The following is an 11,871-nucleotide window of genomic DNA, read 5'->3' as shown; positions in this document are numbered from 1 at the left end:
CACAGCCTCTGTCTCTCACAAATGCTGTGGGCAGCTGTGTTATTTTCAGGTGTTTTCAAGCCCCAGCTCCTGGAGCCTGTGGTTTTAGCAGCAGAACCTTCAGCCTCTGTGACCATTCAGAGCTGAGCCAGGGGCACGCCAAGGTTAGAAACTGGAAGGCAAAGGAAAGATATTTAGAGTGCTGAGGTGTACTTGTGGCCTTGTGCCATTTTATCACCCAATTCATGGCTTTTGTTTTGTGATGTGGCTTTGAAGTGGTTGGGCTCGACTGTGTTGCACCTCTGCTTCTTCAGCCAGCAAAGCATCTTTGGGCTGTGGGCAGGGAAATCCAGAGGCTGTCACAGCCCTGCCTGGATGCAGAGCTGGAGTGCTGCAAGTGCTCAGCTGGCCATGCCAGCACTGCAGACAGGCTTGGGGACCTCTGCAGAGCCCGCCAAACCCTCTGCTGTGGTCCTGTGTGGCCCCAGCCCTGCTGTCGACCCACGCTGTGGTGGTTCCCTCCAGCGTTCCCATTTGGTGGGAATTTGGGTGGTTCCCAATGCCTGAAGTCAGTCCAGCACTGTGTGGGGCAGAGGTGCTCCCCTCTCCTTCAGGCAGGGCACAGAAGGATTTTTCTCCATGCTTGGAGATGTCTGGGGATCACCAGGACTCAATGCCAGACACATTCCAAGCCCAGTCCCCCGCCGTCCCTCAGGTGATGCTGCCACCTCGGGCCTGGGGCTGTTGGGGTGATTTCACTTGGTTTGAACTTCTGGCTGCTCATCTCAGGACCAGACTGCTCTGCCAGGGCATGAGCTAACACCTCCTTTGGGGCAGCAGGAACTTGGTGGGACTGGGAGATGCAGGGACCCCACTCATGGTCCCTGGGAGACTCTTGCTGTGCATCCCTGGTCCCTAAGAGCTCCAAAGCCACTGTGTGCCCACGTTAGACAGCAGAGAGTTAGCACCACTTCAGCAAGACACAGAATAGGCAAGAAGGCAAGTGCAACCCTGGTGCTCTTGGATAAAAGGACATTAATGCTGTTAATATCCAGCAATCAGAATTTCTTAGAGAGAGAACAGTGCTGCATCCCCTTCCCTCCTGCTCATCCCCTGCTTGTTTAATGAAAATCAGAGACAGCCCTTAAAGAGCTGCTTAGCATTTCAATACATTTAATATCCTCACTGATAAGGGAATGATGGATATTACCTAAAGACCTTTCTTAAACTCTCCCCTTCTGCAGTCGCTTCTCCTGGCTTGTGTTTGTCTCAATTCCAGTTCCAAATTGTCTCTTTCAATGAGGAAAAAATTATGATACGATGACTTTTTTTTAATATAAAGGACATTAATACACAGCCTTTCTGATAATGACAAGGAGGAGAGGCATGCCCAGCCTCCCCAGCCTTGACCTGAATTAATTGGGTGCTGATTGCTCAACTGGCCAGTGGTTCCAGGAGTAATGCCAAGGGCTGGCCCTCTCTGCTGGCATCAATGGAACAGCCTGGGCACCTGCTGGTGATAGCGAGGAGGGAGGCTGACAGGCTTTTTTCCCTCTCCAGTGCCTTGGGATTGTTCTTTTCCTAATGTGCCAAGACCATTTTTCAGCCAGGTGCTTGCTTGAGTCCTCCCTGGGGCTCACCAGCATTCCCATCATTGCCTGGCCTCCTAGCCAGGGAAGCACCAACCAGCCAGGAACTTTCATGACTTCCCATGGCTGAAGATCTCCTCCAGCCCTTCAGCTGGCCGGGTGGAGGGTGCTGCTCCCTCCTCTCTATCACCAGCAGGTGCCCAGGTTGTTCCATTGATGCCAGCAGAGAGGGCCAGCCCTTGGCATCACTCCTGGTGAGGCAAGACTGTGGCAACCACTGGCCAGCTGAAGGACTGGAGATCTTCAGCCATGGGAAGTCATGAAAGTTCCTGGCTGGTTGGTGCCCCCCTGGCTAGGAGGCCAGGCAATGATGGGAATGCTGGTGAGCCCCAGGGAGGACTCAAGCAAGCACCTGGCTGAAAAATGGTCTTGGCACATTAGGAAAAGAACAATCCCAAGGCACTGGAGAGGGAAAAAAGCCTGTCAGGCTGCCCAGGAGGCAGGGAGATGTGGTCCCTGTGATCCTCAGCCTCACAGCTGAGCAATCTGTCCCAGCCCTGACACAGCACAGGGAATTACAGTGATTTAGCAGCCAGACTGCTCCAGGTGAATTGTTAGAAGGATGTAAGTAACCTGTCAGCATGTTTTGTAGCAGATCCAGTTTAAAGGGCTGTCCACAGGCACCCTCGTGTGGGGTACACTGGAGCTCTCTGGGAATTCCTGCTGGCAGCTCAGCTCCAAATGCAAACTTTGCTGGGGGATGTCCTGCATGGGTCCAAAACCCTCCTGTCCTGTGACCTCTGCTGTAGAGCCAGCGTGGAGGGCTCAGGGTAGTGGGGGGAAGGCAGTAGGAATCTGACTTGTTAAACCTCAGGGTTTAAAGCTCCTTGGATTCAGGGCTGTTGTCTAGATGTCTGTGGATGGAGCACAGTTTTAAGGCTCTTTGGGTGGAGAAAGTCCCCCAGGAGTCCTGTCCCCCTACCCACAACGATCAGTGCTTTCCTGGGAGGATCCTGGAGCTCTGTGCAGCGCTGCTGCTGCTCAGGGACGTGCACAGCTCATCCTTGTCCTCCTGATGAGCAGGACAGGGATGAGCACGGGGTTTGGGAGAGGGCACCCATGTCCCATCCTGTCTCCTCCTCCTGGGAGAGGGATGTAGAGCAGGGATGAAGCGGTGTCAGGACCTGTAGCACAGCTCTGTCCCTGCCCTGAGCACTTCCTTCTCTGCAGGGCTTGGAGCAGGGAGCCCTGGCTCTGCTGGTGGCCCCACACAGTGACATGGCTGTGGAGATGGTGCCATTCCCTCGATGGCAGCCACCTGTGGTGCCTCCACCAGCCTTGCCCCTAAGGCAGGTGGCCCTGCAGGAGAGCAGCAGTGCCTGGGCGTGCTGGAGAAGTGCTGGGACACCAGAGACAGGGCTGCCCTCCTCAGCCCAGGTATAGGTTTGCTCTTTCAGGGCTGCAATCCCTGGCTGCAAAGGGCAACAAGCACTCAGGTTTGAGCTATTGAGGAGGCTGTGGCCTGCCTGTTAAATGCACAGACCTGGGTGCTGCTAAAAGGGGGTGAACCCAGGCTTGCCTCCCTCCTTTGCTGATCTCCCTGTCTGAGCTGAGCCCTCCTCTCTCTGCTGCATCTATAAATATTCTCCCCATCTCAGTGACAGCCAGGTGCAGGACCAGGGCTGAGGGACGTGGCCAGAGACTCGTGGAGGAGCAGAGGCAGCAGCCCAGCACGAGGGGGAGGCAGCTGGGCCAGAGGGAGCTGAATGGGAGCCTGGGGAGGGCTGCAGGTGGGGAGAGCCACAGGGATGCTGTGTGATGCTCTCCAAGCCTCTGTTTCCTGGTGTGTTTGGGGTTCCTGGGATGCTCTGTGACCAGCCCTTGTGGCTGCACGTGGATCCCAGCACGGAAGGGCTCTGCTTTCCCAGCCAGGAGCATCCCAGGAGTGTCTGACCCTGCACCAGCTCCAGCACCCCTGACAGTGCCCAGCCTCGATGCACATGCATTGATTATGCACTCAAGGCACATCCTGGCCACAAAACCAAGTGTCCAGGGAAAGCAGAATGTCAGCCCCTACCCCCACAGCCCTTCTGTGCCCAGCGTGTGTGCAGTGCTGTGGTACAGAGCTCACGCTGACCCCGCTCCCTGCTGCACCCACCACTTGCAGGCATCCCACCACACAGCAGCCCCTCTCCCCTGAGCTGACAGTGTATCTGAGAGGCCTCCCATTCCCTGGAAGGGATTTTGGGGCATTTCTGGAGTGGCTGTGTCTTGGCTCCTGCAAAGCTGCTTTACAGTGTGTGACAGTGCTCGGCCAGCCCAGCTTCCCTGCGATCCTGGAGCAGAGCAAAGCCAAAACCTGTAGGTTTTGCAAGAGCTGGTAGCTCTTGGCACCTTTGCAAGACCCAGAGGACCCACAGTCCTGTCACAGGTGGGGCTGGGATGGCACCAGGGGACTGGAGAGCCCATGTGTGCAGCTGGGATGTGTTGAAGGTCTGCAGGGTTAGGGGAATGGCACTGGGAGTGGAATCACTCAGTCCTGGAAGGCCAAAACTGGCTCCTGCCTCCCCAGAGCTTTTTCCAGAGTTTGGGACTGAGATCACAGAATCATAGAATTGTTTGTGTTGGAAGGGACCTTAAAGACCATCTTGTTCCACCCCATATCCAACAGACCAGGTTGCTCCAACCCTACCCAGCCTGCCCTTGAACACTCCCAGGGTTCCAGGGGCAGTCACGGCTTCTCTGTGCCAGGGCCTCCCCACCCTCACAGGGAGGAATTTCTTCCCAAAATCCCATCTATCCCTGCCCTGTATGAATGTGAAGCCATTTCCCCTTATCTTGTCCCTCCATCCCTTGTCCAAAGTCCCTCTCCAGCTGTCCTGGAACCCTTTTAGGCCCTGGAAGGGGCTCTGAGGTCTCCCCAGAACCTTCTCTTCTCCAGATGAACACCAGAACTGGAGGTAGCTGTGCAGGGGGGTTTCACAAGAGCCAGAGGATGGTGGCAGTGTGAACAGCATCCCTCTGGAATGCCTGGCTCTGCTTGGGCACTGGGGGACAGAGAGCTGAAGGATCCAGCCCTGAGCTGTGACAAGCCCTTTCAGCAAATGGAAATGTCTGGGTCAGAGTAGCAATGTAATAGCTGGCAGAAAATCTGCTTTCCCACCAGCTGCAGGGGTGCAGCTCCTGTGGCATCATCTGGGGCTTCCTGGTGGCTTGCTGTGATTCTGGAGACCATCAGCCCTGAGCCCTTTGCTCCGAGGTGCGCTGCAAAGGCCAGGGGGTGTAGCTGCACCCCCAGCCGACAGCACTGCTCTGCCAGCTGCCTTGGGAACCTCTGGTGACTTCCTGAGCCGCAGCTGTGTCCCTGCCCGAGCCTCTCTGCAAGCCCATCCCATGATACTGCTGATGACAGGATCTCTCCAGCACCGACGGCTTCCCAGGCAGGCAGGCTAAAAATCCTGGAGGGACCCGAGGCTCCGTGCTGTTCCCAGGTCCTGGTGATGAGTGCTGCAGACAGGTCCCTGCAGGTACGCTCCTCATCCCTTCTGAATGAGGAATTGTTGCCACTCCGTGCCGGGAGTCGGGCGGGGAGCTCCTCTCACTCCTCCAGGCACAAAGCTGCTGGTAGCACCGTGGGATGCCCCAGCATGGAGCATCTCCAGGGAACACACGGAGAGGAATGGTGTGCAACACCCCCTCTCCCTCCCAGTCCCCACTGAGCACGTCTGGGATGAGATTTTTCCAAGGAATGGCCTGGCAGACACCAGGGATACCTGTCCTGGCCTGTGTGCCTTGTCCAGGGGGAGTTCCTGGGGCAGAGCAAGGCGCTGGCCACGAGTGCAAGGAACAAATAAAGTCCTTGGTGTGGATGGCAGTCAGCATCTGTGCTGACCACGGGCAGGTATTAACGATTGCTCAGCATTTAGATGGGGAAGCAGTAGTGGCTGTAGGGGGTCTGTTGACAGATGCCGAGTGTTTAATGCTGAGCAAGGTGCTCACCCGGCTCGGCGATTCTGGTGGCTCCGAGCAGGAGGGAGGCTGTGGGAAGGATGCTTTGTGCTTCCCAGGGACTCCCAGGCCCCTTTCACAGGACACCCTTGCCCAGTGCCCAGCCTTTCTACCTTGGCACAGCAGCTGTGTCTTCCCAAAGTGCTTTGGAAAGGGCTGACCCTCGACGTGGCCGTGGCCAGGGCGCTGTGAGCCCTGTGCTGTCCCTGCTCCCACTGCCACAGGTCAGCCCTGAGTCTGTCAGTCTGTCCCAGAACCGTGTGGCACGGAAAGCACCGGGATGGGGGTGTCCCACCCGCCTCCCTCAGCGCAGGGGAGCTCTTACAGGGGGTTTTCCTCTCCTTGCACACCGGGAGGGACGGGTGACCCCATCCCCTTCCCACCTGACCCCGAGCGAGCGCACAGCTCCCCGCAGGGCTGCAAGTTTGTCTCCGGCCGCTGCCGGCGAGCAGCGGGGCGGGATGGGGGGCACAAGATGCAGCGGGGACCGCTGGAGCATCCCGAGGGCGGGGGCCGGGGGAAAGCGGGGAGCGGGAGCCCGGCTCCAGATGCCGGGGCTGGGTGCGGAGAGGGGGGCTCGGCACCGAAAGGGGGGCTCGGCACCGAAAGGGGGGCTCAGCACCGAAAGGGGGGCTCGCTGCAGAGCCCACCCAGCCCATTGGCTTGCGAGCGGTGACGGGCAGGCTGCTCCCTCCCTGCTCGCCCGCCCGTGTGGCTGCGAGCAATGTGCGCAAAGTGCCTTTGCATTAGCCGGCCAGCGCCGTAGCTCCGGGCAGAGGTAGCTCGCTCGCAGAGGTGCTGGGACATCCGAGGTGGCCCCGTCCTGCGCCTGGTGGCCCCCTCCGGACCATGGCATGGGCACAGGGAGATCTGACATCCTCGCTCTCCATCGTCATCACCTTGGCTGCCTGCCTCTCGGCCACCACCAGCGAAGGTAGGACGCGGGGCGGCCCTGGAGTGATGGGGCAGCGTTAGGGGCACCCTCGGGATGGCTGTGGCTCCTCGGATGTGTCCGAACAGGCTTAGCCCTGCCGGGCTTTGCCTCTCCGTGCTCCCAGGGGAGCGCAGCTCCACGTTCCTGCCTGCCTGAGTTTGCTAATCCTGGAGCTTTTGCACCGGAGGCAAAACTTCGGAGCTGGTCAGGAGAGCCTGAGTCTGCAGCAATGCCGGCAGCTCTGCCTCCCTCCGGTGCTGCAGCATGCAGGGGTGGCTGCACGGGGACAGGGACACCGGCACCGGCGCTCCCCATCCCCGGGGCTGGCAGCAGCGCCTCGGCCGGGCGGCGAGGGCTGTGATGGAGCGAGAGGGTGGGCACGGGAAGGTGTGCACAGGATGAGGGGAGCTGGAAAGGGCGCTCAGGTGGGAAACTTCTGCTGAGAGAAAGGGCTGGAAACTTCTGAAGTGGGAAGCAGGGATGCAGCTGAGGATGCTCTTCCGACATCTTGGTGTCAGCCACGTCAGGCCTGCTCTCTCCACCCGGCCGCTCTACCCAGCTGCCGGCTGCCCTCATCCCCGGCCCTTCTCCACGTCCCCACTCGGGGGTCTCAGGCCCCCCTCGGTTTCGGCAGTGCTGCTCCTGCCACCCACCCTGTGTGTGTCCTGTCTCCCTGGCGGCACGGCTGCTTCCCAGGTCTGCTGATCTTCATCGCCAGAGATCTGCCGCTCCCGCTCCCGAGCGTGTCCTTGGCACCGGCAGCAGCATCCTTCCTCCCTTCTGCTCTGCTCGAGAGCCACGGCACAGCCTCTGCAGCGAGCCCCGGGGCCCCGTGGAGCCGGTGGCATCTCTCCCTTCTCCTGCCCCTGCATCCCTGCCACCCTTCCAGCTCGCCGAGGCCCGAGGGCTGCACCGCTGCGCCTCGTGCACCTTGCAGCACCCTGCTGGGCTGGGTCCTTGTGCTTACCGCCATCGTCCAACACCCACCAGCATCCTCCTCACTTCTGTGCCCAATTTCCAGCTCTTTGCTGGTCCTAACCCCGTTTTCTGCCCAGTGCCTGCTTCCTGGCCCTCTTGCTGCTCCTTCTCCCATCTGCTTTGCTGCCCGTGCAGGGGGCACGTGTTGGGGTCTCGCTGCTGGGGACGGGCTGTGAGGGAGCAGGATGGGGCTGGACACTCCCAGCCCTTGCTTGGTCTGTGGGATGCAGCAGCTGCCCCGTGCCCCGGGAAGGGAGTGCTGCAGGATGCTCTCTGTGCAGTGCCAGGCTCTCAGTGCTGCAGCCCCGCAGAGCCAAACAGCCCTGCCTGGACATGGCATTGACCAGTGAGGCAAGGGCCTCCTTGCTGTCCTCTGTGGAGATCCCTGCATGCTGGGCTGGGTTTTATGGTGCCTGCATGGACAGCAAGAGCCTGGATTGCTGGAGAGACCTGCCTTTCCCACAAGACTTGTTGGGCACAGAGCTCTCCTCGATCACAGCCTTGGTCGGGGGGATGCGCTGGGCTCTGGGGCAGACCAAGCAGGCTGCACCTCGATCAGAGCAGACAGGAGGTACAAAGTGGCATCAAGAAAAGGTGTGGGAGCCTGCAGAAAGCTGCCGGTGCCCCATGCACCGCCACCACGGTGCTCGTGGCCCCGCGGATCCCGGGGCGCTCCGTGCAGCCGGGTCCCCAAGGTGAGCAGTGGAACTGGGATGTGGCTGTGGGCTCTGCCAGTTCCCGCTGTCCCAGCTCCTGGCATGGGCTGTGGTGCCGCTCTTTGAGCAGCCTGGCATGGGACTGGAAGTGTGGGTGAAGGCGCTGAGCTCAGCCCAGCCCAAGCTTGGCTTAGAGCTTGGCTTAGCCTGAGCCAGGCTTTGGTGCCCTGTTCCCAGAGCGTGTGGTGACCGCGGTGTGAGGGTGTAGCCTCGCTGCCCATCACCTCTGCCTGCTCCCACAGCCTCTCCGTGCCCTGCATTCCTGGCTGTGCTCCCCAGCTAAACCCAGCGCTGGTTTGGGAGCTGCAAGGTGGAAAATTGCAACCGCAAAGCAAATTTCAGGCCAGGGTGTGTTACACTCTGCGTGCATGTATTGGGAGGCAGTTGGTGTATAAAAACCAAAAAAATCTGATTCAAGCCTAGGTTTTTTTTTCTTTCCAAGAGCTCCCAGTGATTTTCTCTTTCCTGAAATATTTGTTCCAAGAAGTTTTAAGCTTATATTTTTTTATTCCTTTCAGTCTCGTGTGCAGGCGTGCCCGAGAAATAGGAGGAAAAGGGAATCACCATTCCATGGGAAATCCCCCATTTCAGCACTGCAGCCATTGCAAAATGCATTGAAAGCCAAAACTCAGATTTTTGATTTTAAAGAGGGGCAAAAATTTGCAGGATGTGAAAGATTTTTATTTGGAGCACCGAAAAAAGGAATTGTCTGAAATTATTGAACTGCTTTAGAGCAGGGAGGTAGAAAAGTTATTTTCAATAATAAGAAGTATGAGAGACTAAAAATATTTAAGCTATTGCACACTGAGTTGCATAGGTGCGATAAAATATTATTTAATATTTAAAATATTAAAAAGTTAAAATATTAAATATATTTTAATATAAATATATTTTATTAGATATATTTTAAATAATATTTAAAATATTAAATAGAGTATTTTATATTATAGCACAAATTGAAGTTAAACAATAAAATATTAAATGTATTTGTTAAATAGAAAGAAAATCGGGCAAGCAGAATTATCACATTTGGGGCTCGGGTGGGGGGTAACGAAATTGTATTTTCTGTCGAAAAATGGCACTTCAAATGCTGCTGGTGGGGGTCTGCTCCCTCCCAGGTGATGCCCCCAGCTCAGCTCTGCCCTCCATGACCTTCTCACACACCCCATGGCCTGCGCCTGAGCTTGGAGGGGTCCGTGTGGGGACCTGGAGAAGCAGGGAAGGAGGATTTGGGGACATTTCCCGCAGCATTTTGGGGCACATCAGGCAGGCTGAGGCAAGCAGCAGCTGATGGGGATGGGGTGATGGACAGGGGAGGATGACGAGGGGATGCTCATCTTTTCCTCGTGACGCGGTGATGGGGTTTTGTTCCTGCACTCAACAGGGATGGGGTGCGGGAAAAACCTTGGAAAACCTTGGGAAAATCCAGCTGCTTGCTGCTGGAATGGGGAAGGGTTCATGGGGGTCTCCCCCGCTAATCTCTCATTGTAATCTCATTAATTGCCCCTCTGCTCAAACAGAAAAAGAAAAAACAGGTAAAAAAACTAATCTGCATGTTTATTCAATGCTTTCTTTCCTACTCCTCTGCAGCAGTGCCAAAGTCGGGGCTGCGGGAAAGGCAAGGCACAGAAAGGGAGAGGAAATCTCCTTTTCCGTTTTAAAAAGGCTGTGGGGGTGTGTGTTCCTCTGTAAGGGTAGGGAACAAGAGCGTTTAAGCTTATGGACTTTTGGTGATAGGGGATGGAGAAGCATTGGTTTGAAACAGGGAGCTGATTTAGGCTTAGTGAAAAAAAAAATAAATAAAATTTGGGGGTGTTTAATTTTTTGATTGCTCCCAAAATGCTGATATATAAAGCAAATATTTGCATAATTTGAGGTAGGCTTACGGGGGATATGTTTCTGGTGCCATCTTAATTTCCATCCCTCTTGTATTAATACCTTATAAAACTTCCCGGAAAAATCAGCCTCCAAAATTTGCAGAAAAATAACGCACCTGCACAAAAAAACCACAAAAAACCTACTTTAGCAGGTTCTTTCATTCTCTTTGAATTCCCATTTCCTGAAATTGCAAGGGGTTGCTTCCAGTGACAACAAACGAGCGCCCATTTTGGCGATGGTGGGAATGGATCCGAGGAAGCCAAATTTAAGCACAACCAAAAACCCGACAGATTGCTTTGGGGAGGAAAGAATTCCTTATTTTTTATTATTTTTTTTTTCGATTGCTGGAAGACAAATCACCCCACCAAACCAGTGAACCCCCAAAGACGCTCAGGAAGGGTGGAAGCTCATCCCGCGCGTCCCGGTGGCGGCGGGATTTGGGGGAGCACCGGTTTTGTGGAGATATCCCGACACCTCTGCTCTTTGTTCTGCTCAGGTCCTGTGTTTTGCCTGTCCCTGCCGGCCTCACTGGCAGTTTTCGGTGCTGCCTTTATCTCCAGAGGCACATCCATTCATATGATAACTCTATTCATGCCCTGACAGTTTTTGATAGTTCATTCTTCTAACCCAGCCTGTTTGCCTGGCCAACACTCAAAATGATTCCCCTGTCACAGAGGCTTTAACCCCTTCAGCCTCACCCAAAGGGAGTGGTTGGAAAATGAAAATCTCCTTCAAGATGGACCAAACCCCGCGTCCTGCCCGCGTCGATGCGCGGTACTCGGCGTCTTAAACAGCTGTGCAAAGGATGTAACTCCTTAATGGATCAGATCCAGGCACCCCAGTAAAGTCTAGTGAGGTGTGTTTGGTCCAGGGATAACGTCCAGAAAAGTATTTTCCATTTATCTGAAGGCATCAGCAAAGGCACCGCTGCTTTTAATAATTCGTTCCAAGGGCTCTTCAGCCCCAGCCTTTGAAAATCGGGCCCCTCTTTCCCTAGTACAAATTTCCCTGGCTTCACCTCCCAGCCATTTGTTCTTGTTAGGCTTTTCCTGCAGGATTAAAGAGCCCGTATTTTTCGGCTGTGAAAGTGGTGAACTCAACCCGTGCACCTCGCAGCCCTTGTGGGCACGAGCAGATTGGGCTCTGGAGGTTCCCTTTTGTGATTTTTCTTTACCTCCAGCCCTGGTTATCGTGTGCCTGTGGCATCTCCTGCTCTGTGCCCAGTTTCTCATATTTAAAATGCTTATTTAACCATGTTACTGAGTGGCAAGAGTGCTGGCTGCAGCTGATGAGTTCCATCCCAGCTCCATCCCAGCATCAACGATGCCACAAGGTCTTTCCTTGGGTGAAATACCTTCTGTGTTATGCACCTTCCCTGCAATTATTAAGGACTTCAGTGATATTTAATTACCAGTGGTATGAGATATTCAGCCTGTCCCCTCAAACACGGTTAGTATTGGTATTTTTGTCTGTGAAAACGTTCCGTTTTAGAAAGCTATTTTTAAGAAAGCAAAGGCAAAAAGCCTTTAAAAGAAATTATCTTGCTTTAAAAACGTCACCGGGGGTACAAACAGCTCAGCACAGTTTAGGGTGGCCAACTGGTGTGAGAGCAAAGATGTCCTCAGAGAAATTAAGGAAAAAGCATATGACAGCCTGAAAAACTGCCATGCAAAGCCCCTCCAGATAATCCAGATAAACCAGCACAACCCACATTTCCCTAGTGAGGATTCCAGAGAGGATAACACTCAAATCTTTGCCAGGACTGCTGGGATGCAGGGATGGGTGGGAA

The 11,871-nt window shown here is 55.2% G+C and overlaps 1 protein-coding gene across 1 annotated transcript in view; it reads left to right on the top strand.

Annotated features, from left to right (window-relative positions):
• Positions 1-6,425: 6,425 nt before the first annotated feature.
• The window catches only part of EPHA8 (EPH receptor A8), a 52,380-nt gene continuing 46,934 nt past the window's right edge, over positions 6,426-11,871 (top strand). The window contains exon 1 of the mRNA XM_014257221.2: positions 6,426-6,510. Within this exon, the coding sequence (XP_014112696.2) occupies positions 6,426-6,510 (85 nt within the window). The remainder of the gene's footprint in view (positions 6,511-11,871) is intronic.

The sequence above is a fragment of the Pseudopodoces humilis genome, chromosome 24 (genome assembly GCF_049639895.1).
Source record: "Pseudopodoces humilis isolate 2021_Gansu_Grassland_sample_001 chromosome 24, ASM4963989v1, whole genome shotgun sequence".
Classification (NCBI taxonomy): Eukaryota; Metazoa; Chordata; class Aves; order Passeriformes; family Paridae; genus Pseudopodoces; species Pseudopodoces humilis.
Note: the sequence above shows the minus strand (reverse complement) of the source record. Positions and strands in the feature narration are given on the sequence as shown.